The sequence below is a fragment of the Pleurodeles waltl genome, chromosome 4_2 (genome assembly GCF_031143425.1).
Source record: "Pleurodeles waltl isolate 20211129_DDA chromosome 4_2, aPleWal1.hap1.20221129, whole genome shotgun sequence".
NCBI lineage: Eukaryota > Metazoa > Chordata > Amphibia > Caudata > Salamandridae > Pleurodeles > Pleurodeles waltl.
Genome location: NC_090443.1, coordinates 1,030,397,612 through 1,030,422,503, shown reverse-complemented (window position 1 = coordinate 1,030,422,503; position 24,892 = coordinate 1,030,397,612). Strand labels below are relative to the sequence as shown.

General features: G+C 48.9%; 1 protein-coding gene across 4 annotated transcripts in view; it reads left to right on the top strand.

Annotated features, from left to right (window-relative positions):
• Window positions 1–17,053, top strand: part of RAD9A (RAD9 checkpoint clamp component A) — a 68,687-nt gene extending 51,634 nt beyond the window's left edge. For all 4 annotated transcript variants that reach the window (XM_069232931.1, XM_069232932.1, XM_069232934.1 and 1 more), the window contains exon 12: window positions 16,589–17,053. In XM_069232931.1, coding sequence (XP_069089032.1) covers window positions 16,589–16,693 — 105 coding nt within the window. In that variant the 3' untranslated portion in view covers window positions 16,694–17,053. The remainder of the gene's footprint in view (window positions 1–16,588) is intronic.
• The last annotated feature ends 7,839 nt before the right edge of the window (window positions 17,054–24,892 follow it).

The window sequence follows — 24,892 nt, the reverse complement described above, 5'->3', positions numbered from 1 at the left end:
CTGGCACTGGGGTACACCCATTCTTATGAGTTTGGTGGAAGGTGAGATGGTTCTGGTGTTTGGTTTTCTTGTTGGAGTGTTCACTTTTCTCAAAATCAGGAAGAACCTCTTTATACTTTTAAAATGTGGCCACCTGATTGGTCCCCTTTCGGGTTCGTGAAGCATTTGGCAGTGGCTAGTTTGGTGGAATTGTTTCTTGCTACCATCGGAAACAAGAGTTGAAACTTTACTCTTTGGTACTTAACTCTTTTTCTCTTTTTTTGGCGAGAGTCACAGTCTCAAAAATGGATTTTCTTTAAATTAATGTGCATTGTAATTTATGCCGCACAAGATTCTTGTCAGCTGGCCACTAATAAGTAGGTTTTTGGTAGCAAAGAAACTTTGAATTATTTGGGACAGCTAACCCAAGGTCTCTCTTTCAACCACCTGGGAATCCTTTTCGGAATAGTTTGCGTATGATTGGGTTTGGGGTGGGAGCAACTCTGACTTAGGCTTTCAGGAGATATTTTGTGTGCATTGTTGGTAGTTCTTTTGGTTGAATGCAGCCTCCGCTCTGAAGGGAAAATGACCTTGCACACACGGTACCTGCAGGGATGCCTCTGTGGACGTTCCAGTCTTTCCTTTTGTTTTCGGGGGCATATATTGCTATCTGAACATTGCCCTTCCGTTCGGCCTTACCCATCTCCATGGATATTTACAAAAACCCTAAGTGTAGTAATAGCACATCTTTGTCTACAGGAGTTGGGTATCTGTCCTTAATTTAACCTATGTCTGTTTTGAGAATCTTCTCCATTCCTGGTCTTTGAGTCCCTCTATTCAGTGGGTTTCCAGATGAACTGGTGTAAACTGTGCATTCAACCACCGTGTTCCATCCCCTGGAAGAAACTTTTAGGCACACACTGTGTGTTCTCTTTTATGAAGTGAGACTACAGGACAGAACACAATCAGTTGAGTGCATGTTTTTTCTTTACCCTAGTGGGGAGAGGTGCACTAGCTTTCCTTTGTACAATCCTTGGCGTCTGCCAAGAATTGAACCCATTGCTTCTCTTCCAGATGCAGGTGACTTTCTGCCTCCATGAGTTTAGGGCGTGCCTAGGGCTCCGTGTGGGAAGTAGATATGGTGTGTGTGAGGTGGGGGGGTTGTTTGTTTGTGTGTGTGCGTGTCTGTGTCTCTAAGCGGGTTACCACAGAAAACGCTTAAAGACCTAACTGAAGGCTGTCTGTCTGTGTCACTGCAGTTGCCCTTCATACCTGCCAAAGCGCAAGCCAGTGCAGTGGACATCCTTGTGTGCCTGTGTTGGATTGATAAATACTACAGCATAGCATAGAAGATATCTCTGTGTTTCCTCCATGGATCTAGGCAAGCACCAGCAGGTCAGTCTGTAGCCTGCAAGAAATGATGAGGGGAAAAGAAAGCTCCAGTGGTATGAGCACTTGCTCTCACATGAGACCAAAAGATCTCCCCTCTACCCATCCCTGGTATCCTGTATCCAGCTCAGAAAGAGGAGCTGATGTCCCATGTACAGACTGATATGCTTGCTAGATCTCCCTTCAGTTACAGCTCTCATGAGAATTATGGGATATCTTGCATCATCCTGAATTCTGAAACAATGTAGATGTTATGGAAAACCTTGCCACTGCGTGAATGAACTGCATGCAGTGAGAAAATCTGTTGTTTCAATAGTCCCAGTACAAAACAGCCATGAAGTGTGTCCCAGGTGAGGCAAGACTTTACACAATGGATTTCCTAATCCCTAATAAAGCTTGTACTCTGTAACCAATATCAACCGCACTTCTCAAGTTTGAAAAAGTGTGATGCAGATGCTATAAGGTTTGTCTGCTAATTCTTCACAACAGTGCATGTGTCTGAGGCACAAGTGATACATGCACTTTACAGCAGGCCAGGGTCTCACTATATTAGGTGAATGTGTTCTCTTCAGCATTACTTCTGCTATCAGGGTGTTCATTAATGTTGTTCGGTGGTGGTGGTGGTGGTGCCTATGTCAGAGGGGATGCTTTCAATGTTTACCCATTACTAGACTGGCTGAGAGCAGAGTGAGAGGCTGGGCGTGCTCGTTCCAGTGCCTGTCTTTTACAGTAAACCCCAAATACTTTACATTTGGAGCATCACCAAGGCAAATCAAATTCTAATGCATAATCGGAAACAGCGTGCTAGTCACCGCTGATTTTATTAAAAGATTTGATCATTTAATTCAAGGGAATTGTATTTCTATTTACTGACACTGAGAAAAACGTTTGTTCAGAGTGATTCATCCAGCGTACGAGCATGGCCAGCAGCGCCATTGAGGCTGTGTCCATTGCAAGAACGATCAGTAGACAGCAGCAGGAAGATTTTAAGGTTCTAGTGATTATGTTGTGATAGGTTGTTCAAGTTTAATGTGCAGACAACTGTGTGGTTAAGCGGTAATCTTCAGACTGCCCTGACTAACTTTCACAATTGACTTTCTATCCTTGCATAATAGATAAATGTTGTTAAATGTTAATTCTGAAAAGACGGAAATGCTAGTTGTTGCTGCATGTCCTACTGGATGGCCGAGCAGCATTTGCACCCTCCCACCCCCCGTTGCCTCTGAACACTGTAGGGAATTGCTTTTTTTAACCAGACATTGTCCATCTCTGCTCAACAAAATCTCTACCAAGTATTTTTTTTTAAGTTGCTGAGAAAAATTATTTTGCGCCTGCTTGTAAGTATGTCAGTGCACAACGACCCAGGCAGGGATTGCCTTACCCATGAACTACTGTGATTGACTGCATTTTGGTCTTCGGCTCTGTTTGATTAACCCACCACAGAAGGTCCAAAGAGCTGCAGCTCCCTTGTCGTTTGACCTTCAACAGTGTGCTACCATTTCTGGGCACCTGCACAGGCTGGGCTGGTTGCTTGTTGTGAATCACACTGTGTTTGAGTTATTACACTTGTCACAGGGCAGGTAATGGAAGGGACCCATTGTTCTGCAGAGGAGTTTCTCCCAGTGTGTCCGGTCAATGAAACCTCATATTCCCTCTCTGAAACTTCGCTCATCCTCCAAACTGGTCAGCGTGCCAATCTGAAAGTTCTCCATTGGTGGGCTGGCTTTCAACTTCTTGATGGCTAAAAAGCTATACATTTTGTCAGTCATCCTTGCTGACTCTAAATAATATTATTTTCCAGAAATTGTCAAAAACTTTATTATTTCCAATCTCATCCACTCCCTTTCAGGATAGCTTTTTCAGCCTTTGCTAGAACAAGGACACCCACTTGCCCAATTGAGCCCTTTTCAAATGTGGTACATGAACAAATTAGTAAGTGCATTCGCAAGGTGTGTTAACCTCGAGACAGACGCAAAACATGACACACTGCTGATGCACGCAGCACTGGGAATGTAATGACTTCTTCAGTTTGTAACACTCTTCCTTAAGAAAGCAACCATTGTCACGCTGTGCAAGCGATAGGTATGCCACAGCTTCATATTGCAAAAAAAAAAAAATATCTTTCTTATCTGTAACTCTAGTTTTGCAGCTTAACATCTGTAATTCAGATGTGAATCTTCTCCAGAGTGGAAGGGGTAGGAGCTGACATCACATAAGAGCTTAGTAAGAATTTATAAGAGGAATCGGGTTGAGGGTTTTTGTGAGGGACACCTCTGAATCATACAGAGGGTTCGTATTGCAGTCTCACCTTTTTTTTTATTTTTATATTTTTTTGTTCACATTTTATTGTGCGTTAAATACAAACAATAATATGACTCAACAGTTTCTTGTTGCATCATTTGCCAACATTTCTTGCTTCCACAGTGCACGTTTGTATTCACCATTTATCTTATCTATGTTACCTTGTCTCTATGAGTGTGTTTCGTTGTTACACTTTCTCTGTCATGTGCTTGAGTGTAGCTTCTCCAGCAACCTCTGTCTTGTAATATGCTATCCCTCCCTCTCTTTCCATTTATCTTAACAACCTATTATTATGATGGCGCGCGTGGGAGCATGCTAAGGATAGTTACTGTAGGATGTGGGGCAGGCTTGTACCGGGGGGGGGGGGATGCCCAGTTCTCCTTACCGTCTACATCCCTGTGTTGTCTCTCGGTGCATGTCTGGGGTCTCCCCGGTGTGTCGTGTTACTCTCCGGGCCCGATTGGTGAGGAGTCTGAGGGGGCCTATATCTCGGTCTGATTCCTTATTATGTCTCACCGTTCTGTCGTGGGCCTGTCCTTCCCTCTCTACACGCTTGTCCCAACCCGTAACATGTGCCCTCTGTTTCACATTATCAGGTCTCATTTGTCCGCTGTCGCCTTCTCTGCTCCTTCCTCTCCCCTGACTATTTGTTCCCACTTCATCAATATTTCTTCCCATGTCGGAGCAATGGGCGTTAGTCGTATGCCCCGCGCTTCTTCACATTTAAGGGCTTGTAGCTCTGCTCTGGCCCATTTCAGCCCGTCACGTCTCCATTCACTCAGGGAGGGGCTCCTAGGTGACCCCCAGCCAATTGCTATTAATTTTCTAGATTCAGGAAGCGTTCCTTTATCTTCCCCACTACTAATTCTGTTTTCAGGCCTAGGAGGCACACAGCCGGCATCCGGTTCACCTCGAGCAACTCTTTCAGTTCGGATACCACCTCTCCCCAGCCCCTCTGAATGTCAGGGCAGTGCCACACCATGTGGTCAAAGTCAGCGTCCACCTCATTACATTTAGGGCATACCTTGGGAGTTCCTCCGTGTATTAAAGTCAATCTATGGTGGGGTAAGGTACGTCCTGTGTAAGTAATTGAATTGGGTATATCTTAGTCGTGTGTTCCTTGATACGCCCCATGGGTATGCCATTCCCTTCCGCCATTCAGAGTCCGTGAGATCCCTACCCAAGGCCCTCTCCCATCTCTCCCTGTGAGGTTGTAGTGGGTCCAGTACGCTTTCGACCTGTGTTTTGTATAACTTTGTTATTGAGTGAGCATCATCTCCTGCTGTCAGCACTAGGTGCAGTACTTGGTGAGTGGCCGGTTCCGCGTTTACCGTGCCCCAGTGTTTCATTAAATTATGTGTTAGTCTCTGGTACAGGAGAAACTGTCCACTCAGTACCCCCCCATTTTCCATCAGTTCTGTGAATGTCCTCCAAACCCCGTTGCTAAAGAGGTCCCCAATTGTCTCTACTCCTGCTTTCGCCCATGTGCCTAGTCCGGTTCCCTTCCGGTCCCCGCCTTTCCATTCCAACAGGAGTACCGATAATGGTATTCCAGGTGAGTAAGCCGGTCCTACTCCCACCCTTCGCGTGCATCTCCTCCAGCAGACCAGAGCCACCTTCGTCATTCTACTTTTTTCCTGTGGTTCCACCTTCCGGTGTATCATCTGTGCTATGATGTCATCTCGACTCGTTTCGTCGCTCGTGACACATCTGTCCAGTCGGCTTCCTCCTGCCATCCACCTGGTGACCCACAGTAACTGGCACGCCAAGTAGTAGGATTCGAAGTCTGGGACACCAAGTCCACCCTCTAGAGTTGGCCTGCAGAGTATTGCTAGCGCTGTGCGCTTTCGGCCTCCGTCCCATACCAGTTCCCTGAGCAAGGTATTCAACTCCCTCAACCACAATGCCGGGATTGTCACCGGGAGGTTAACAAAATAGTAAAGGAGGCGGGGCAACATGACCATCTTAGATAGTGATATCCGGGCCATTATCGGTAGTTTCAACGTCAGCCAGAACCTAACCGAGGCCCGAAGGGAAGAGAGTGCCCTTCCCAGGTTCCCATCTCGAAGATCTTTAACATCGTGGTACACCTGTACTCCCAAATATTTGATGGTTTGTGGAGCCCACACCATATCCTGAGGGCATGAGGATGGGCGTGCCAACCCTGTTGTGATAGGGAAGACACACGTTTTGCTCCTGTTAAGTCGAAGCCCGACATATTCCAGACGCAATCCAATATTTGTAGTGCCCAGGGCAGTCCCGTCTCCCTGTCCCTAAGATAAATCAGGACATTGTTAGCATAAAGTGAGATTATGTGCTCAGTTTGTCCCCATTCTACCCCCCTGCCCGCTCCTTCCATCTGAAATTGTGCCGCCAAGGGTTCAATAGCCAGGGCAAATAATAATGGTGACAATGGACAACCCTGCCTGGTGCCTCTGTGTATTGGTTAGGGTTTTGAGATCGTCTTCCCAGTTCTTACTCGAGCCAGTGGGGATGTATATAACAGGTCCACCCATCTTACCCAGTCTTCCCCTAGCCCCATCTTAAGCATCACTGTTCGTAAATAGTCCCATCTGACTGAGTCAAAAGCCTTCTCAAAGTCGATAGCTATTAGCGCACCAGTTTGGGGTCGTTCCGTAGTTGGCATCTGCAATATGGCAAAGAGGCGTCTGAGGTTCAGTGACGTACTACGGCCTGGGACAAACCCATTCTGGTCCACGTGGATCAGCCCTGGTACATGCTGGAGCAATCGATTAGCCAGGACTTTACTGAGGATTTTGAAATCGCTATTCAGCATGGATAGCGGGCGAAAATCAGTGACTGATGCCTCGCCTGATTTCAATTTGGGTAGGGGCACCACCAGTGCCTCTCTAAGAGAGACCGGCAGTCGTCTGTCGCGCAGCGCTTCCGCATATAGTTCCACCAGCTGGGGAGCCAACAGTATTGTGTATTTTTTTGTAAAAATCCATTGGGAGACCATCTGTGCCAGGTGTCTTCCCAGGGGCCAGCTGTGTGATAGCCTCCCTAACTTCATCTATTGTCACCGGTCCCCCCAGCTCATCCCTCCCTTCATGCGCCAGTACAGTCATTGGGAGCGGTCGTAGAAATTTATCTAGTTGCCCTTCCTCTATCTGGTTGGGGCTCCGGTACAAGTATGTATAATAGTCCCTGAAGGCATCGTTTATAGGGCCTGGTCTGAATCTATGCTCGCCTTTCATATCTCGAATGCTCACGATGGGGGATCCCTCCCCTCACGGTCTTACCAGCCAGGCTAACAGCTTACCTGCCCTACCCTCTTCAGTTTGTATCGATGTTAAATATTTCTGTGTGCGGTGGTACCTGAGCTGCTCTTCTACCTGGGAGTGGGTCCTCCTTGCCTGCTTATATTCTTCCTAGTTCAGTGTGCCTCGGCTCCCCGCCTTTTCTGCCTCCTGTATGGTTGCCTCTAGTTTGGTTAGTTTGCGCTCTAGGGTGCGTTTAATCCCCACCGTTTGCCCTATACAGTAACCTCTTGTCGCTACTTTAAGTGTTTCCCACTCTATATGTCTAGTAGTGGCTGATCCTTTATTAATTTTAATGTGGTCTGTCAGGAATGAACGTAGCGCCTCCCTGTATGCTTGGTCTTCAAGTGCGGCAGGTGTTAATCTCCATAACGGTATGGGGGGGGGGCCTATCCTCCGCGACTCTCCAGTTGAGTAATAGGGGATTGTGGTCAGATATTGTGCGTCCCAAGTATTCAGAGTGGGTTATTCCCCGTGCTAGGGCAGCAGCTGAGCACACCACTCTGTCAATCCTGGTGTATATGTGGTGTAGCCCTGAATAATAGGAGTAATCCCTGTCCTCTGGATGTTGTTCGCGCCAGACGTCAATCAGTTCCCAGTCATGCATCCATTCCCTTAGTTTTTGGGCTACTTTATGGACCGCTGCTCCGGGTAATGGCGGGATGGATTGGTCCAAATCTATGTTCGTTATACTATTGAAGTCCCCCCCCCCCCCCCAGCAATAATTCGCCGTGCTGCTGACGTGTGAGACGGCTCGACAATCGTTGCATAAAGAGAATCTGGTCCTGATTGGGGGCGTAAATACTTTCCAGCACCAATGGGGTCCCGTGGAGTTTCCCTTCCACCAATAAAAACCTACCGTCCTGATCAATGTCAGTAGAGACCACTTCAAAGGGGACACCTACCCGCACCCGAACCACTGCCCCCCTCGCCTATGCGGAGTATTTAGTAGCAAACACCTGTCCTCTCCATCTACGCCTTAGCTTTTCCACTTCCCCTGCTGTCAGGTGGGTTTCCTGCAACATCGCTACATGTATGCCTCTCCTCTTTAGATAAGATAGTATTCTGTGTCTTTTAGCTGGTGACCCCATCCCTCTAATGTTCCACGTTAGAAAACTATAGTCTGTCATTTAAAAAGCATCAAAGAGGGTCGGCCTAACCTACCACCCCCGGTACTCCACATCCCTCTATCCATTATTCTTGGTTGCTCAGTAATAATCTGTTGTCCCCAGGTGCCATCAAAGCTTAAAAGTGAAAATCCCAACTCCCCCTCCCCAGGGCGCCTCCTAAACTGTAGGTAGCCCAAATAACCAGTGCAACAGTGCAACTTTGTCATCAAAGTGAATATAGTTCTCGCCAGTCTAACTGAGTGGACGAGAAGCCGGTAGGGGGGTGGGTGGGTCCATGCCCGTCGGGGCCTTCTAAGTACTCCGTGTGCCCCGTCACCAGACCGGGTCGAATGCAGTTACCCCAAGTCATCTGCTGTTTGCGGAGTCACCCTCTGAGGTCGCCCGGAGCAGCCGGAGCCCTCCGCTGATGAAGCTGTCGTGCCATCTGAGTCTCTCTCGTTGCTCCCTATAGGGGATGCTTCTCTGCCCATAGCAGCCGCCACCCTCAAGGCCTTCGTCCTCTCAGACTCCCTCTGAGATTTTGTCGGTCCGGATCGGAGGCGGGTCCGGCGACGACGCCCCCGGGAAGCTCCCCACGTCATTCTCTCGGTGTTGTCCGATTTCGTAGCCCACCCTGCTCGTCCTCCACGGGTCTCTATCCACTCCCACGCCTCCTCTGTATTCTGGAAAAAAGTGGTCTTGTCCTCTGCGATCACTCAATCTTGCTGGAAAAAGGAGGGAGTATTGGATCCCTTCCTTTCTAAGGGCTCTCTTCACCGCCATGAATGACGCTCTCCTAAGTTGGACGTCCATGGTAAAATCTGGAAAAAGAGTTACTTCTCCATTCGCCACCTTAAATGGTCCCGCCTCTCTGGCTCTCTGGAGTAGAATGTCTCTGTCTTTGTAGTGGAGCAACCTGGCGACCACTGCACAGGGCGGTCTTCCTGGCGCCAGGGATCTGGAGGGGACTCAGTGTGCCCTCTCCAATGTAAAGAATGGTGTCAATTGTCCCGGTGCTACCACGGTGCGCAGCCATTCCTCAAGAAATACTGGCATATTGGTGCCTTCTGATCCTTCCGGGAGCCCTACCACTCTTACATTGTTCCTTCGATTCCTTCCCTCCGCGTCTTCTGCCCTGTGCTCCAAGCGCATCACTCTGTCCGTGAGGCTCAGTACCGAGGCTTCTAGGTCTTTTTGTCTCGGTGTAATGTCCGCAAGTGTGGTCTCCGTTTCCTTGACTCGATCGGCTAGCTTCTGGTGATCCGCTTGCAGAAGGCCCATTTCCACCGCCACCTGATTGATGTCATGCTTCAAGGTTGATTTTGTGTCCTCAATTGCCCCCAGTATTTTGTCTAGGGCTATCTTGTACTTTGGTTTGCGTGAGGTCCCGCAGGTCCCCTCCACCGTGATCAGCGTTAGTGATGCGCTCCATCGCTTTACTCCCGCGCCGGCCCTTAGAGGTCATCAGCCCAGAGTGACACGGAGCCCGGGATCTTAACAGTGCTCGAGGCCAGAGCCGCACCCCCGCAGGACCCTTCTCTCTCCAGATCCGGTGCCTTCAGTTCAGGTTTTTACTAGCACGGTGGTGCCCGGTAAGTCCTCCGCTGGTTACCCCAGTTGTTCATGTAGAGCGTGTTCTCTGGTTTGCACTGTCCCAACGTGCATGCCCCCTTCCAGGAATTGACGCCAGGTGTAGCCTTAGGCACAACTTTGCTTTGCACTCGATGAACTCGTCGTCGACGGGGCCCCCCCAACCTGGCATAGAGCCTTATGTCTTCTCCAATGGCTTGTTGGTGTGCCCCTCCTTCTGTTCTTAACTTGTATCTGAATCTAGGCCTCGCAGTGAAGTCGGCTTTATAGAGGGTCCCTCCCGGGTGTCCAGTTCCTCTTACCCCGGTGCTCTAGGGATCTAGCAGGGTCTGAGATGTATGGGGGGGGTCTCTGCTTTTCGCCGGAGAAAAGTTCGGGTCCGGCAGGCCCAGTGCCGTTCGCACGGTCCACCCGGGCAGGACTCCGCCTCCACCGCTCGGGCGGTGCGCAGCACGCCGATCCCCCAGTCCGCAGGTCCCAACTGTGTCTGCCGCTCCTCCACTCTGGGCGATGCACCCTCTCCCCTATCTAGGGGGCCGCGCAGCCGGCGCTGCCCCTCCTCAGTTCTGTGTCGCAGCGTCTCCTCACCGTCACCAGGGAGACCAGCACTCGAGCCCCGGCTCCTTTTTCTTCCTGGGCCCCAGTCGCGACGCTCCGCAGCTCTCCTCCTGAGGGGTTCATACAAAACGTGTTCACACTGTCCCTTTGTTGAGGCCCTCCAGGCCCGGATATGACTTCTTCCAAGAATTGGCACCAGGCGTAGCGGTAGGCCCCGCTCCGCTTCGCACTCGAGAAACTCAACGTCCCCTGGGCCCCTATTATCTTTGCAGAGAGCCTAATGTCTTCTCCAGAGTCTCGTTGGTGTGCCCCGTCTGCTGTTCTCACTTTGTTGCTGTGTCTAGGCCTCACGGTGAAGTCGGATTCATAGGGGGCTCTTCCCGGGTGCCCTCCAGGCCCGGATGTGACCTCTTCCAAGAATTGGCGCCAGTTGTAGCGCTAGGCCCTGCTCCGCTTCGCTCTCGACAAACTCATCGTCCACTGGGCCCCTATTATCTTTGCAGAGGGCCTAATGTCTTCTCCAGTGTCTCGTTGGTGTGCCCCATCTGCTGTTCTCAATTTGTTGCTGAGTCTAAGCCTCACGGTGAAGTCGGATTCATAGGGGGCTCTTCCCGGGTACCCGACTCTTCTCACCCCGGCGCTCGTGGGTGTCAGGAGGGCCCGAGGTGTTGGAGGGCCCCCGCTCTTCCTCTCTGGTGAAAAAATCTGGGTCTTGCAGGCCCAGCGCCAACTACCTCCACCGCTCCGTCAGAGCGTAGCACCGCTCCCCCAGCTCGTAAGGGATGATCATGCACCCTGCTCCTCCACCCGGAGCCACGCGCCTCCTTCCCCCATCCAGTGGGGTTGCGTGGCCGGCTCCGCTCCCCTTCGAATCTGCGGCATCACCGGAGAGATCTGCCCTCGGCTCCAGTTTCTCCCTGGGCCCCGGCTGAGACGCTCCACAGCTCACCTCCTGAGGGGTCCCGACGAACGGGAGTCCCTTCCGCCGACTATTCTCTGTTCCAGTGACCCCCTTGATGCATGGCACTCCGAAGGATGGCCAATCGATGGGGTTCATTTTTGCGGATAATTAACAGGCCCTCAGGACCCGATGTGCTAAGCGGCCGCCATCTTGCCCGGCCCAGCCACGCCCCTTGCAGTCGCACCTTTGATCTGAGAAACCTCAAATGACCAAATAAAAAGACAATCCAAGACCTAACTCGTGATTCTGTGACCATGCGTACTGCAGAACCAGTTTTTTGATCTAAAGAGGATCGTTGAACTCTGGATGTGCCAAGGAATATATATGTTCTTGCTATCAAGAAAAGATTCTCTGTCCTATGTTCTGACCAGAAAGGTGAGGACTCCAAATGTGTGCATCCTCCTCCGTCAGACTACAGCATGTCATTTCTTTCTTTGGCTGTCTTTGGGCTTGATTGGTCCCCTTCTCTGACATAGTAAGGGCCTGATTTAGAGTTTGGCAGATGGGTTACTCTATCACAGATATGACGGATATCCCATTTGCTGTATAACTATTTTCATACTATATTACGGAATCGTAATACGGCGGACGGGTTATCTGTCACATTTGTGACAGAGTGACCCCATCCGCCAAACTCTAAAACATCCTCAAAATCTTGGCCCATAATTCTATAACTACCTCCGGCCGATGGCTCTTATCGACTCCACCATCATGGTCAAGCCAACAAAATGCATTAGTGTATCTAGCTGTCCAGGGATTGTGAAGAACACACTCCTTCTATCCTCTTAATGGGATTGATCTGGAAGAGCTTGAACATTCTCATGAGCCAGTTGTGTGCTGTTTCCACGCGATGGAACAGCGTCCCAGAAAGCTTCTCACTTTAGTTATTTTACTGTTTTGATTAAAACAGATCAGCCCCTGTAATAGGATGGGACTGATGATCTTATGCTTTTGTGTTTTATTTCAGGATATGTGAGTTTAAGCACTGCCGGTAGTAACTGAACAGCTATACACATGGTTAGGTATTTTTCTGATAGTTATTTCAAGGCCTTTCTTGCAGTGCTCTGGTTTTGGGGTCAGGTGTTTCTGAAGACAAGTGGGTTCCAGATTTTGAGACTGTAGATAGAGTAGTAATTTTTTGTTTCCTCTTTTTATTGTTTTATATAACATAGTCATGCATCAACAGTGCATGGTCACAGATACTCGTGGATAAAGCAACATGTTTAAATTTTATACAGCTTTTTGAAGATTAGTGTTTCTAAGTGTATATCATATGCCGCTGTACATGATTTTATCTTGAAGGTAGTCTGACGAATGGCGGTGTGTAGTTTTGCAGCCTATTCTATGTTCTGCAGACAAATTGTGGTTCATTGATGAGCCAGGGGCGAGATGCCAGAGTTGCGTTCATGACCCTCGTGGTGTGTCTGGTAGCTGTTCCACTGCTTCTGCACTGTGGCTAGTCTGCGTTTGTGAAGGTCTGTCAGCCTGCATACCCGTTGGTGATCTTGACACTGTAATGGTGATTGATAATCATTGCACGGAGGTTAGTTGTTGGGATCTATCTTTGAATCTTGCATGAAAGGCAAAGCACGAATTGTAGTACCTTGACTTTATCTCTAGATAGACCTCAGTGCCAATGAGGAAGTCTGAACACTTTCTATGCGTTTACCTGCTCCAACCCGCTACACCGGTCCCAATATTGCTGAATGTTGTGCAAGAGTTTGGCAACCTCTCAGGGCTGTGTCAATAGTACCAAATCGTCGCTGTTCCCGCTAGGCCAATTGAAAGAGCTACCCTTGGACCAGTTACAGGAATCGGGGCTGCTTTGGAAGCTGGGTAGTGTCAAGTACCTAGGCATGCAATCGCAGATGGTGAGCAACTCAATTATGATTTAAACTTGGGTCTGGAAATTAGTAATTTATGCATCACGATTACGTACTGAAACACACTGCAGTTATCGTTGATGGGGAAAAATAGCGCTCCTAAAGATGGTGGTGTTGCTTAGGCCTATATTTTCTGCAAGGTGCCATGTATGGGATTCCTCAGAGAGTATTCCAAGAGCTGGATGGCCTATTGGTGGAGGTCCTGTGGGCAGGGAGGTGCTGCCGGATTGGGGAAGCTTAAAAGAGATTGGACAAGAAGTGGAATGGAGGTCCTGGATCTAGAGTTATCCTACCTTGCAACACACCAACAGCATGCCATGCACTGGCTGGAAATGGAAAATAATTGGGAAAGGTCACTCCTTAAGGGTACCTATGATGGTTACCAGCTGGGAGCACTGTTGATGAGAGGTAAGGGAGCCCTTGATTCGCTCCCACATTTAATCTGACAGCTATTTCGACTCTAGGAGAGGACGGTGCGAGGAGTGATTCAGGTAACTCCATAAGCACCGCATTTGGATCTGTGGACCGTGCAACCATTTGCACAAAGCGCCCAGTCTATGGCCGTTTATAAATGGCAGGAGGGAGGATGCATCATATTGTTAGACTTCTACCCAGAGGGCAGCTTTATCTCGACACATGACTTTTTACCCTGGGTCCAGGTCAGTTCCTCCAGTATGTCAAAATAAAGGCCAAGGCGTGGGGTCTGTGGCCCTCGTTTCCTGAAGGCCCCAAACCTGTATAGCCATCAGTCAGTATGTTCTCATTGGCGGGAGCCACAGGTTGATATCACACCTGTATCGAGCATTGTGCGTGGACAGGCCGTTGAAAGTGGAGGAGAGATGGCAGTCCACCAGTGCGACCCCATTAGCCCCAAAGAATGGGTTGAAATACATTAAGGTAGGTGCAGGGTCTCGATTAAAGCTAGATTCAAATTGGTGCAATATGACTTTGTACATATGACTAACCTATCCCTGAAGAGATTACAAACGATTTACCCTGCTAGAAACTAGTATTGGCCTAGATACGGGGCCATCGCGGCTGATTTCTTGCATGTCGCGTGGTACTGTTCAATTATTGTGATCTACTGTGTGGAGATACTAACACACATACGGAGAATAACCGGGAGGGATGTTCCCCGTACAATTAAACAGTGCTTGCTAGGCCTACTACCTGATTGTGCCAAGAGGAAACCTAGTAGACGGTTCAGTGTTGGGTCTTACGGTGGTCAAGAGATGAATCACTATTGGTTGGCTGAGTCCTAAGCCACCACTGTGCAGGGACTGGAAGCGGGATCTGCTGGAATGGGCTGGTGAGGGTGGGAGATGACTTGCTCTCCTGGGACGTCATGATGCGTCGGCACTGGCAGACCCCCAGGAGGAGGATACACCTAGTTAACTGCCCCAGGTTTTGGATGGCACAGGTTGAACTGGTGATGAGCAGGGATGATGCTGGAGGGGCAGAGTGGTCTGCGGTGGGCATAGTAGAGGATGCAGATGTTCAAACAAGATTATGACTGCCACATAGAGGCTACTGAGGTCCTCCCTGAATATAGAGTTTGAAAGTACTTGTAAGCTGGGGGGGTGAAAGTAGGAGGATTTTATAGTTGCTTATGTTGGGGGTTTTCTATGTTTGTGGGTTTTTTTCCATCTGCAATGTGTGGACTACATTTGGAGGGTGAAGCTATAGACGGAATTTAGGAGTGAATTGAAGTATTACTCATGAATACTACTGTATTATTCTGGGAATATGTCTTGGGGTGCTGACTGTGCTCCTGTACTTGTTGAAATGCCAAGAAATACAATTTAACAAAACACTTTTTATGCATTATATCCCATTCACTGGCAGTTTTTTTTACCTAGTCCTAATCCAACTCTCCCAAACTCAATAACTGATCTAAATTGGAGTCTCTGCCAAATAAGCATTCTTCCCTCTACTGTTACAAATAGAAGCCCTAACACACTGTGTGCCGTATTCAAAGAGGGAATATGTTTCCAGCTTATGGGGGACATTTTTGCTTTTTTCCGGAGAGGAAACAAAATGGTTCTTTGGTATTAGAAAAGACCAAAACAAAATGTCCGCTGCAGTGTGGGCTGTCTCAGCAACATGTGGTGTTGACTCTGCTGCCGGGTAAACTAACCTCCCCCTGCACTCTTTATAAGGCAGGGGATGCGAGGGGGGACATCTGGCACTTGTTTATGACTGCTCCAGTACCACCAAACCTTAAATGAAGCCCTTATGTCATCGCCTTGAGGCCGATGTGTGAATCTCATGTTAGACACCTGAACCGTGAGTATGTTGGGACAGGGACTTGTTTGGAAAAGAGGAAGTTTTTCTACCTCTGTACAACTCTCCCCCAGTTTTGCCTTTGTATTCAAGGCACAGTATATAGTCACTCTGTGATTAGTCCTTGAAGCATCCAGTAAGAATTCTGGTTTGCATTGTTGGAATCACTCTGTCAGAGAAACATATTGAAATAGGCATTTCTCATGGGGGTTATCATAGCTATTTGGTGTCATTTCTTGTGGATGGGTGTGTGGTTTCCAGCACACACTAAACATGGCTATATTGGTTCTAAATCTCAATATGTTTAACCAAATATATGTGATTAGTCTGTCTCTTGCTCTGTGAACACTTTCTTTGGGCAGTTTTGAAGCACTATCTTCTTCCTTCTTGATCAAAATCGACAGTGGAGTCTGTGGCCTTTGAAAGTGCTTCCTTTGATCGGCTTTGAGAGAATGTTTATTTCATTGAGGCGTCTGAGACTTAACTATTGGCTTCCAGAGGATCATCCTCATTGGTCTTGTTGGTTCAGCTGTGTTGCTGAAAACACTGTGGGAGATGAACATGGGTGACAGACACACACTCTAATATTACATATGAAATCCTTTTTGATAACTGAGGTGTAACTTCAAAGGCCAACAAGAAAAATAATTTCTTAATTTGTGCTAGAGTCCAGACTGTTTTCTGACTGAGGTGGGATGTGGCAATTTGGTGAATGGGTTTGTTAAGAAGTGGAGTTCAAGGGGTCGGGAAAAGAGAGATGTATCGTTCCTGGCAGAGAGTATAATTTAGATCATGGATTTTGATAGATATGGGGTAGACTTACACTAAGAAGTACTTTGTTGGGCGGCCTTAACTTGCCCTCCATCACAGTTTTGTCAAGGTGTAGTTGTGACTGTCACATGCACGATTATGATGGATGGGGAAGTTAGGCTTGCCCTCTGAGGGGATTTGGACTCTGAGGTATGTAGAGTTTGCCAAATCTCGATGTCTGGTGAAAAATGAATTTGGACCTTTGTTATTGAAATAGGCAATTAGGGTTCTCACCTCTGATGTTTGATGGAATTGAAGGTAAAACTGACATGATAGCATTTGGCAGCTGCTTGTTAGATCTAGAATTGGTGGAGGAGAGAGGACTAGCCCATCAGGCAATATCAAGATGGAGATCTGGGAGTAGCTCATCATGGGAATTGAGGGGACGGGGTTAGTAACATATTTCCAAACCAGAAATAATTCCTTGTTGTCTTCTTTTCCCAGTTCCGTTCTTTGTTCTTTGGCTCTGTTCTGACTCAGACGAGCACTGCAAACCGGACCGGCTTCAGCCAGGAGGTATTGGCAGAAGACAGTGATGGAGAGCAATAACATCTGTGTATCATCCTGGGGGTTTTCACAATCACTGAAAAGGATGCAGCAAGACAGAAGATAAAACAGACTGTTTTCTTGTTGTTCTGAACGCCTACTCTCTCTGACCATGAGCCCCAAGGGCTTGTTCTTCTTACTCCTTATGGAGACTTTGAATCAGTTGGAGCCTGAGTCCACCCATTTAGGGAAATCATTCTCTGCATCAGCTCGGTGCTAGTTGACTGGTTGAATAACACTTTTGCTTAGTCAAGAGGTCGAGGACATTGAAAATAAAGAAGTATGGTGTTGACATTTAAAGTCCTATGGGGTTATTACAGTAGAATCTTATTTGCAAAAGTAAATAAAAGAAACTATTTTTGACTTGCTGGGTATGTGTGGATCCGTGGTTGAGGAAGAGGGAAAACATTAATTGTTACTGATGTCCTACAGGAGCTGCCTCACACTACCATCGCTCCGTATGCACACACCTGGAGTGACCACTTTGTGGTCTTGATAGTTCTCATGCCACATGCAGCTGTCAGGCAATGAATCTATTGATGTGATTCAGACATTTTTAAAGCATCTAACGTGTTAACCTTATGGACACCTCAGAGTGTCTTGAGGAATATAAAATGGGAGCAGAGATGACGGTTTACATCCAATGCAGAAGGGTTAGGGCAGCTTGAACCCTTGTACGTTTGTTGGACATGTTGTCTCTACATTCTCTACAGTTTTTATCCACTATTGCTTTCACTAAGCGTTAAATGCTTTCCGAACAAGATAGTTCTAAGCTGTTTATTATAAGGCAGGGTTACATTAGGTACTGAGTTCAGATTATCTGATCTCCCCTCACACCTCCACTGCAATCCATCTCCAAACATTAATTCAGAATGTCCTCAAAGACGAATTATAATGTTCCTCTTACAGATCTCTCTCTCCGAAGATTCCTCCGTGCCTCATTTTTTATAAAGCTCTGTCCTTTTTGGTGGTTGTCAAAAGAAAACCTTTGTCTGCTGCACACAACACCAAAGCCATTGAGCCCATATAGAGTTCTTATACGCAGGTCCAGCACATGCCATCTTGCCTTCAAGATGATCCTCCTTGGCTCTGGCCGTGGGAAACTCGGTTCATGAGTTAATATCGGTATGTTCTGTATTGGACAATTCCTGGATAAATATATATATATTGCGGCTTGTTTGTCTGATCTTGTTTGGACGTAAGTAATCAGTTATTAATTCTCAACTTTAATTACTTTTTCTTAATGCACATGTGTGGGAACTAGCCAATATTAGCATTTTATCCATCTTTATCATCACAATCCTTACTGGTAGGGCAAAGTCCTTACCGGAAACGGGCAGCCACATTACCCGTTTCCTTTTAAAACCTACTTCTAGTATCTTCACCTCCCCTTGCTCTGAGGACATTTATACTAGACCCCTAACTTGGAAGTATGTCTGTTTCCCTGAAATCCAGGTTCCTTTCTAGAGTTGGTTGCTTGCAGCGGTGTCTAGCAAAGGTATTTCTTCTAAATGTAAGTATAGCTTTTGGGCTCTCTTTGTTTTCTATTGCAGCAGTGTCAATCAGAGGGTGAGGCTTAGCCATCCTTGCCCAAACAGGCAGAATCTAGAGTTGGTGCAGCCTACATTGTAAACAAGTGATGGCTACCCAGGACTTCAGCTGTGTACCTACAGCATTATCTAGGTTGTATGACATTACCACATATTAAAACACAATGCATGGCTTTACCATGCATTTTTTAACCTGCTTTTTTTACCACGCATATACTTGTACAACACATGCCTTTAATACTCAATTAATAGTCTATTTAAGGTAAATACTAATAAAGTAAGTTTATATTCAAGATGCTGACCCATGCTTACAAGGCCTTGCACAACAAAGGACCGCTCACATCAACAAACCCCTGACCTTCCACCAACCATCCAGACACATTTGATCCGCTTCCCTCTCCCTCGCAGACACCCCACGGGTTTGCCTAGCCAACAGCAGAGGACGCTCCTTCTCAGACCTGCCAGCCAACAACCTCCCCCTACACCTCAGGACCACACAGTCGCTCCAGCAGTTCAGAAAAGAACTAAAGACCTGGTTGTTCGAATGATCAAACCACCACGCAGCTGCCAATAACTCCTGCACCTAGAGGCACTTTGCCACGCTTTATAAATGTTTGATATTTATATATATGAATTACCTACTGGAAGTCACCAGTAGGTAGTTCTAGTTAGGACCTTGTTTTCATAGGAAGAGCAATTTTGTTTTGCAAATAAATTTGGCCCACCGCTTGATGAAGCTTCACAAAATTTTCAAATCTTATACATCAGCCAGTTCAGCTACTTTCTTGAAAGTTTTGGGAAGAACCATCAAGCAGGGGCCAAGAAAAGGAAGGTCCTAAAATGAGTTTTCACCATACATTTTTCCATTGGGTTGTCGCGTAGGGTCTCATTATTCTAAAAAGACTACTGAATTTTGAGCGGCAGAATCGCCCGCGATGTGGGAGACTAAGGCCCTCATTCTGACCTTGGCGGGCGGCGGAGGCCGCCCGCCAAAGTCCCGCCGTCAGGTTACCGTTCCGCGGTCGAAAGACCGCGGCGGTAATTCTGACATTCCCGCTGGGCTGGCGGGCGGCCGCCTTCAGGCCGCCCGCCAGCCCAGCGGGAAAGAGGCTTCCACGATGAAGCCGGCTCGGAATCGAGCCGGCGGAGTGAAAGCTGTGCGACGGGTGCAGTTGCACCCGTCGCGTATTTCACTGTCTGCGCAGCAGACAGTGAAATACTTGTAGGGGCCCTCTTACGGGGGCCCCTGCAGTGCCCATGCCAGTGGCATGGGCACTGCAGGGGCCCCCAGGGGCCCCGCGACCCCCCCTACCGCCATCCGGTTCCCGGCGGTCGGACCGCCGGGATCTGGATGGCGGTAGGGGGGGTCGGAATCCCCTCGGCGGTGCAGCAAGCTGCGCCGCCTTGGAGGATTCAATGGGGCGGCGGGACACTGGCGGGAGACCGCCAGTGTTGCCGGTCCGACCGCGGCTTTACCGCCGCGGTCGGAATCCCCATTGGAGCACCGCCGGCCTGTCGGCGGTGCTCCCGCGGTCCTCCGCCCTGGCGGTCTTTGACCGCCAGGGTCAGAATGACCGCCTAAGTCTAACCCATTGCGGGTGACATCTGTCACTCCAATCGGGGTTTTTCTCCGGCTAACTAGCAGTGCCTCATCCCTACCAAAGGATAGTGATGATTGGGCAGCCGAGCGCATGACATATTTGGCTAGTCGTGGTCACTCAGGTCTCATCCGGTTCTCTCACTTACAAGTCAGTCTCATATATAAATGACAAACAGAAGCAGTATGTGTTTTAATAATGAATTTAATAAAACAACTGCATCTTAGATAGCAAAGCATGAGCTGCAATAACCAGGATGACACAACATGACAGTATTAAAATTGTGATGAGAAGAGTGAAGCATAAAAACAATGCTATCATATTGTCACTATAATCGATGGACTAACCCCTACCTAGGCTAGGATAGAGCACACATGTTAAGCTCTAATTCTGCCCTTCAGGTTCCCCTGGGAAGACATCCACCTCCATACCTGAGCCAAGGCCTGCGGTCTGCCTAGGCATCTTTAGCAAAGCATTCGTCAATCAGCATACAGTTGTGGTTCCCTGGCTGGAATCTCCCTCTAACATGTAAGAGACAAGGAAGTGTTTTTATAATAACACAGCTGATATTCTGAGAAAATGGCCCTCATTCTGACCTTGGCGGGCGGCGGAGGCCGCCCGCCAAAGTCCCGCCGTCAGGTTACCGTTCCGCGGTCGAAAGACCGCGGCGGTAATTCTGACTTTCCCGCTGGGCTGGCGGGCGGTCGCCTTCAGACCGCCAGCCAGCCCAGCGGGAAAGAGGCTTCCACGATGAAGCCGGCTCGGAATCGAGCCGGCGGAGTGGAAGCTGTGCGACGGGTGCAGTTGCACCCGTCGCGTATTTCACTGTCTGCGCAGCAGACAGTGAAATACATGTAGGGGCCCTCTTACGGGGGCCCCTGCAATGCCCATGCCAGTGGCATGGGCACTGCAGGGGCCCCCAGGGGCCCCGCGACCCCCCCCTACCGCCATCCGGATCTCGGCGGTCCGACCGCCGGGATCTGGATGGCGGTAGGGGGGGTCGGAATCCCCACGGCGGTGCAGCAAGCTGCGCCGCCGCGGAGGATTCAATGGGGCCGCGGTACACTGGCGGGACCCCGCCAGTGGTGCCGGTCCGACTGCGGCTTTACCGCCGCGGTCGGAATCCCCATTGGAGCACCGCCGGCCTGTCGGCGGTGCTCCCGCGGTCCTCCGCCCTGGCGGTCAAAGACCGCCAGGGTCAGAATGACCACCTATGTCCCTACGTAAGGATGTGTATTTTCTACAAATGTTGGAGACTAAACTTCTACCACGTTTACCGGCAATGTACCGTGCTGTGGCCTTGGAAGAAGCACAGAGTGATCAAGAATGTCTTGTTTGAGAACAGAGTGCTGGCCTAGGCAAAAACAGTTAGACGGAAATAAAACAAGACCGTAAAAATGGTTATTGTAACAATAATAAGACGGAGCTGAATAAAATATATCTAGGTTAAAGTGCACAGAGGCCTAGTGTGTTAAAATAACGTGCATGGAGCTATAACTAAAATGGCTACACAACAGGGTCTTCAGACACACCTACAGCCCAAACTGCTCAATTGAATTACACCAAATTTGGCAAAAAGTTAGATCTTGTTGGACAGATTGTGCTTTTTGTGATTTGGTGTAAATCCGTTCAGTAGTTTTGCAGATATTAAAGGTAAAAAATGCAGTTATCTAAGGATGCAGCTCCTCCGTGGATCCAACTGTCCCCGTGTTGATATCTGATTGGCTGCCAACACTTTAACAAGGAAATGTTGGCAGCCATTGAGGGAGTTGGCTTTAGCCGAGTCCCCGAACAAAAGTGAAAAAAAGAAAAGGGACCACGTTAGGGTCACCCTGAGCCCCTAGCCTTGGTCTAGAGGTCCTTTAGACAGACCTGCAGATTTTTACAAGATTTTTTAATTTTTTTAACGGATTGTCTCCCGCCCCCTTTTTTTTATTTGTCTCCTGGGTGGGCCACATCCTGGGGGCATTTGAGAAAGGAGGGAGGAGCGTGGGGCCCCCCCTCTTTGGGCTTATATTAGCCCCGGGATAAAAATCCTAGCAACCCTTGGGGACCGCCACCTGTTAGTACAATTAAGGGGGGGTTGACTGGCCCTGGCAGCCTCTGGGACCGCCGCCTCCCCAGGGCTGAAATAAGATAATGAAGGGGGTCTGTTGCAGACCCCTGGCCCCGGGGGCCACGGCCTTCCTGGGGCAAAGCTTAAGGTAGGAGAGGGGCCGCGCTGCCTCCCATTAGGAGCCAATTATGGCCCCTGGGACTGCAACCCCCAAGGGCCGGCTCCTGCTGTGTCCCGGGGTTTCCACCTTTAGGGAATAGCTATTTGTTCTGACTTGGAGCTTGCCAAGTCAGAGCCAACACAACTCCGCTCCCAGCAAGCGAGAGCTGTCAAACAGCTCTCGCTTGCTGGGAGTAGAGGCTTCCTATGTTGCCTTGCCTGCAGAGATGAGGGCAGGGAAACAGAGGAAATGATTGCTCTCACAGACAGGGGGCTCCAAGTTTAGCAGCTCCCTGTCTATGACAGCAGTGACTACTCCATTGCACACTGGGTGCCCTATGCAGCACCCAGGACAGTCGGCGGGCCCAGGGGGATGGGATCCCTGGGGCTGAGATTAGCCCGGGGAGGAGGGCCGCGCAGCCTCCCTTAACAAAAAAAAAACAAAAAAAAGTTAAGGCCGGGCCCTGAAGGATGGAGTACGGGCTGAAATCGGCCCGGGGAGGGAGACTGTGTACCTCACCTCCTAAAAAAAAAAAAAAAACAATATATGTTAAGGCTGGGCCATGAGGAATGTGGTCCCCGGGGCTGAAGTCTGCCTGGGGAGGGGGTCCTGTGACCCCCCTCCCCCATTGAAAAGAATTGGGCCCAGGGGGTTGTGGTCCCCGGGGCCGAACTCGACCTGGGGAGGGGACTGTGCAGTCCCCATCCCCTATTGAATAGAGGTGGTCCCCGTGGCTTCGCAGCACCCCGGTGCTTCAGGAAAGGACAAGAAAGAACCCACTCCTCACAGTCACATACAGATTGTGCTCCAATAGATCAACAATACATTCACCTCCACAAAGGTTTTCATATCATTTTTCAAAATGGAATCCCTGAGTAAACACACTTGCTTTGCCTCCGTCAGGCCCAGGAGTTAGGATCATTTGTCCTTTCCAGAAGTGGAGCTTCAACTGGGACATGTGCCATGTTTATATGTGTAAGTGCTTCCTGCTGAGGTTTGAATTTCTGTGAAATGAGCATTATGGCCAGAACTGAAGCTTACCTGCTTGTTTATCCAACAAGAGTCCACAGTTTTGCACAAAATGTCTACCCAACTGGAGTATTTTCTAATGGTTAGTAAGTGCTACCTCGTTGGGTAAATGTCCAGTGTGCATTCTACACTACAGCTGCCTTATGGGCCACGAGGAAATATCTCAAGGGACCCTGTGTGTGTTAGCAATTTGATTGTTGTAGGAGGCTGGCCTGGCTTATAGTGAATACCTTGTGGTACTTACACCCTGTGCCAGGTCCAGTTATCCCTTATTAGTAGAATAGATGTGTTTCTAGCAGCTTAGGCTGATAAAAGGTAGCTATGGCAAAGCAGCTTAGGCTGAACAAGGAGACATGCAACGCTCCTTATACCACTTATATAGCAAAATATCACAAGAAAACACAATACTCAGAGTTACTAAAAATAAAGGTACTTTATTTTAGTGACAATATGCCAAAAGTATCTCAGAGGATACAATCAGGAGGTAAGTAATATACACAAATTATATGTGCACAAACCAAAATCAGGTAAGTAACAGTAAGAAAAGTAGTGCACACAATGTAGAATCACAATAGGATGCAATAGGTAGAAATAGGCCTAGGGGCAACACAAACTATATACTCCAAAAGTGGAATGCGAATCACGAATGGACCCCAGGCCTATGGGAAGTTGTAGAGGGTCGCTGGGACTGTGAGAAAACAGTAAGGGTGTCCAAAATACCCCATCCCAAGACCCTGAAAATAGGAGTAAAGTTACCCTACTACCCCAGAAAGACACAATAGTCGTAATAGGGGGTTCTGCAAGAACCACAAGCACCAGCAAAACATTGAAGACGGATTCCTGGGCCTGAGGACCTGTAAAGGAAGGGGACCAAGTCCAAGAGTCACAAAAGTGTCCGGGGGGCAGGAGCCCACTAAACCCTGGATGAAGGTGCAAAAGGGCTGCCTCCGGGTGGAAGAAGCCGAAGATTCTGCAACAACAAGAGGGGCTAGGAACTTCTCCTTTGGATGGAAGATGTCCCACAGCGTGCTGGAGGTTGCAGAAGTGTTTTCAGGCAGAAATACCGCAAACAAGCCTTGCTAGCTGCAAGAGTCACGGTTGAGGATTTTGGGTGCTGCTGGGGACCAGGAAGGACCAGGATGTCGCCCCTTGGAGGAGGAGACCGAGGGGGTGCTCAGCAACTCAGAGAGCCCCCGCAGAAGCAGGCAGCACCCGCAGAAGTACCGGAGCAGGCACTTAGAAGATCTGTGACCTCAGAGTCACAAAAGGAGGGTCCCACGACGTCAGATTTCAACTCAGCGAGTTGGGCAATGCAGGACGGAGTGCTGGGGACCCAGGCAAAGGAATCCTTGGAAAAGTACTCAGAAGCCGGAGAAGCTGCAAAGCACGCAGTACACAGGTTTGCTGTCTGGCGTGGGGAGGCAAGGACTTATCTCCACCAAATTTGGACAGAAGGGCCACTGGACTGTGGGAGATACTTGTACCCAGCTCCTGTGTTCCAGGGACCACGCTCGTCAGGATGAGAGGGGACCCAGAGGACCGGTGATGCAGAAGTTTGGTGCCTGCGTTGGCAGGGGGAAGATTCCGTCGACCCACGGGAGATTTCTTCTTGGCTCCCAGTGCAGGGTGAAGGCAGACAGCCCTCAGAGCATGCGCCACCAGGAAACAGTCGAGAAAGCCGGCAGGATGAGGCGCTACAATGTTGCTGGTAGTCGTCTTGCTACTTTGTTGCGGTTTTGCAGGCGTCCTGGAGCAGTCAGCGGTCGATCCTTGGCAGAAGTCGAAGAGGGAAGTGCAGAGGAACTCTGG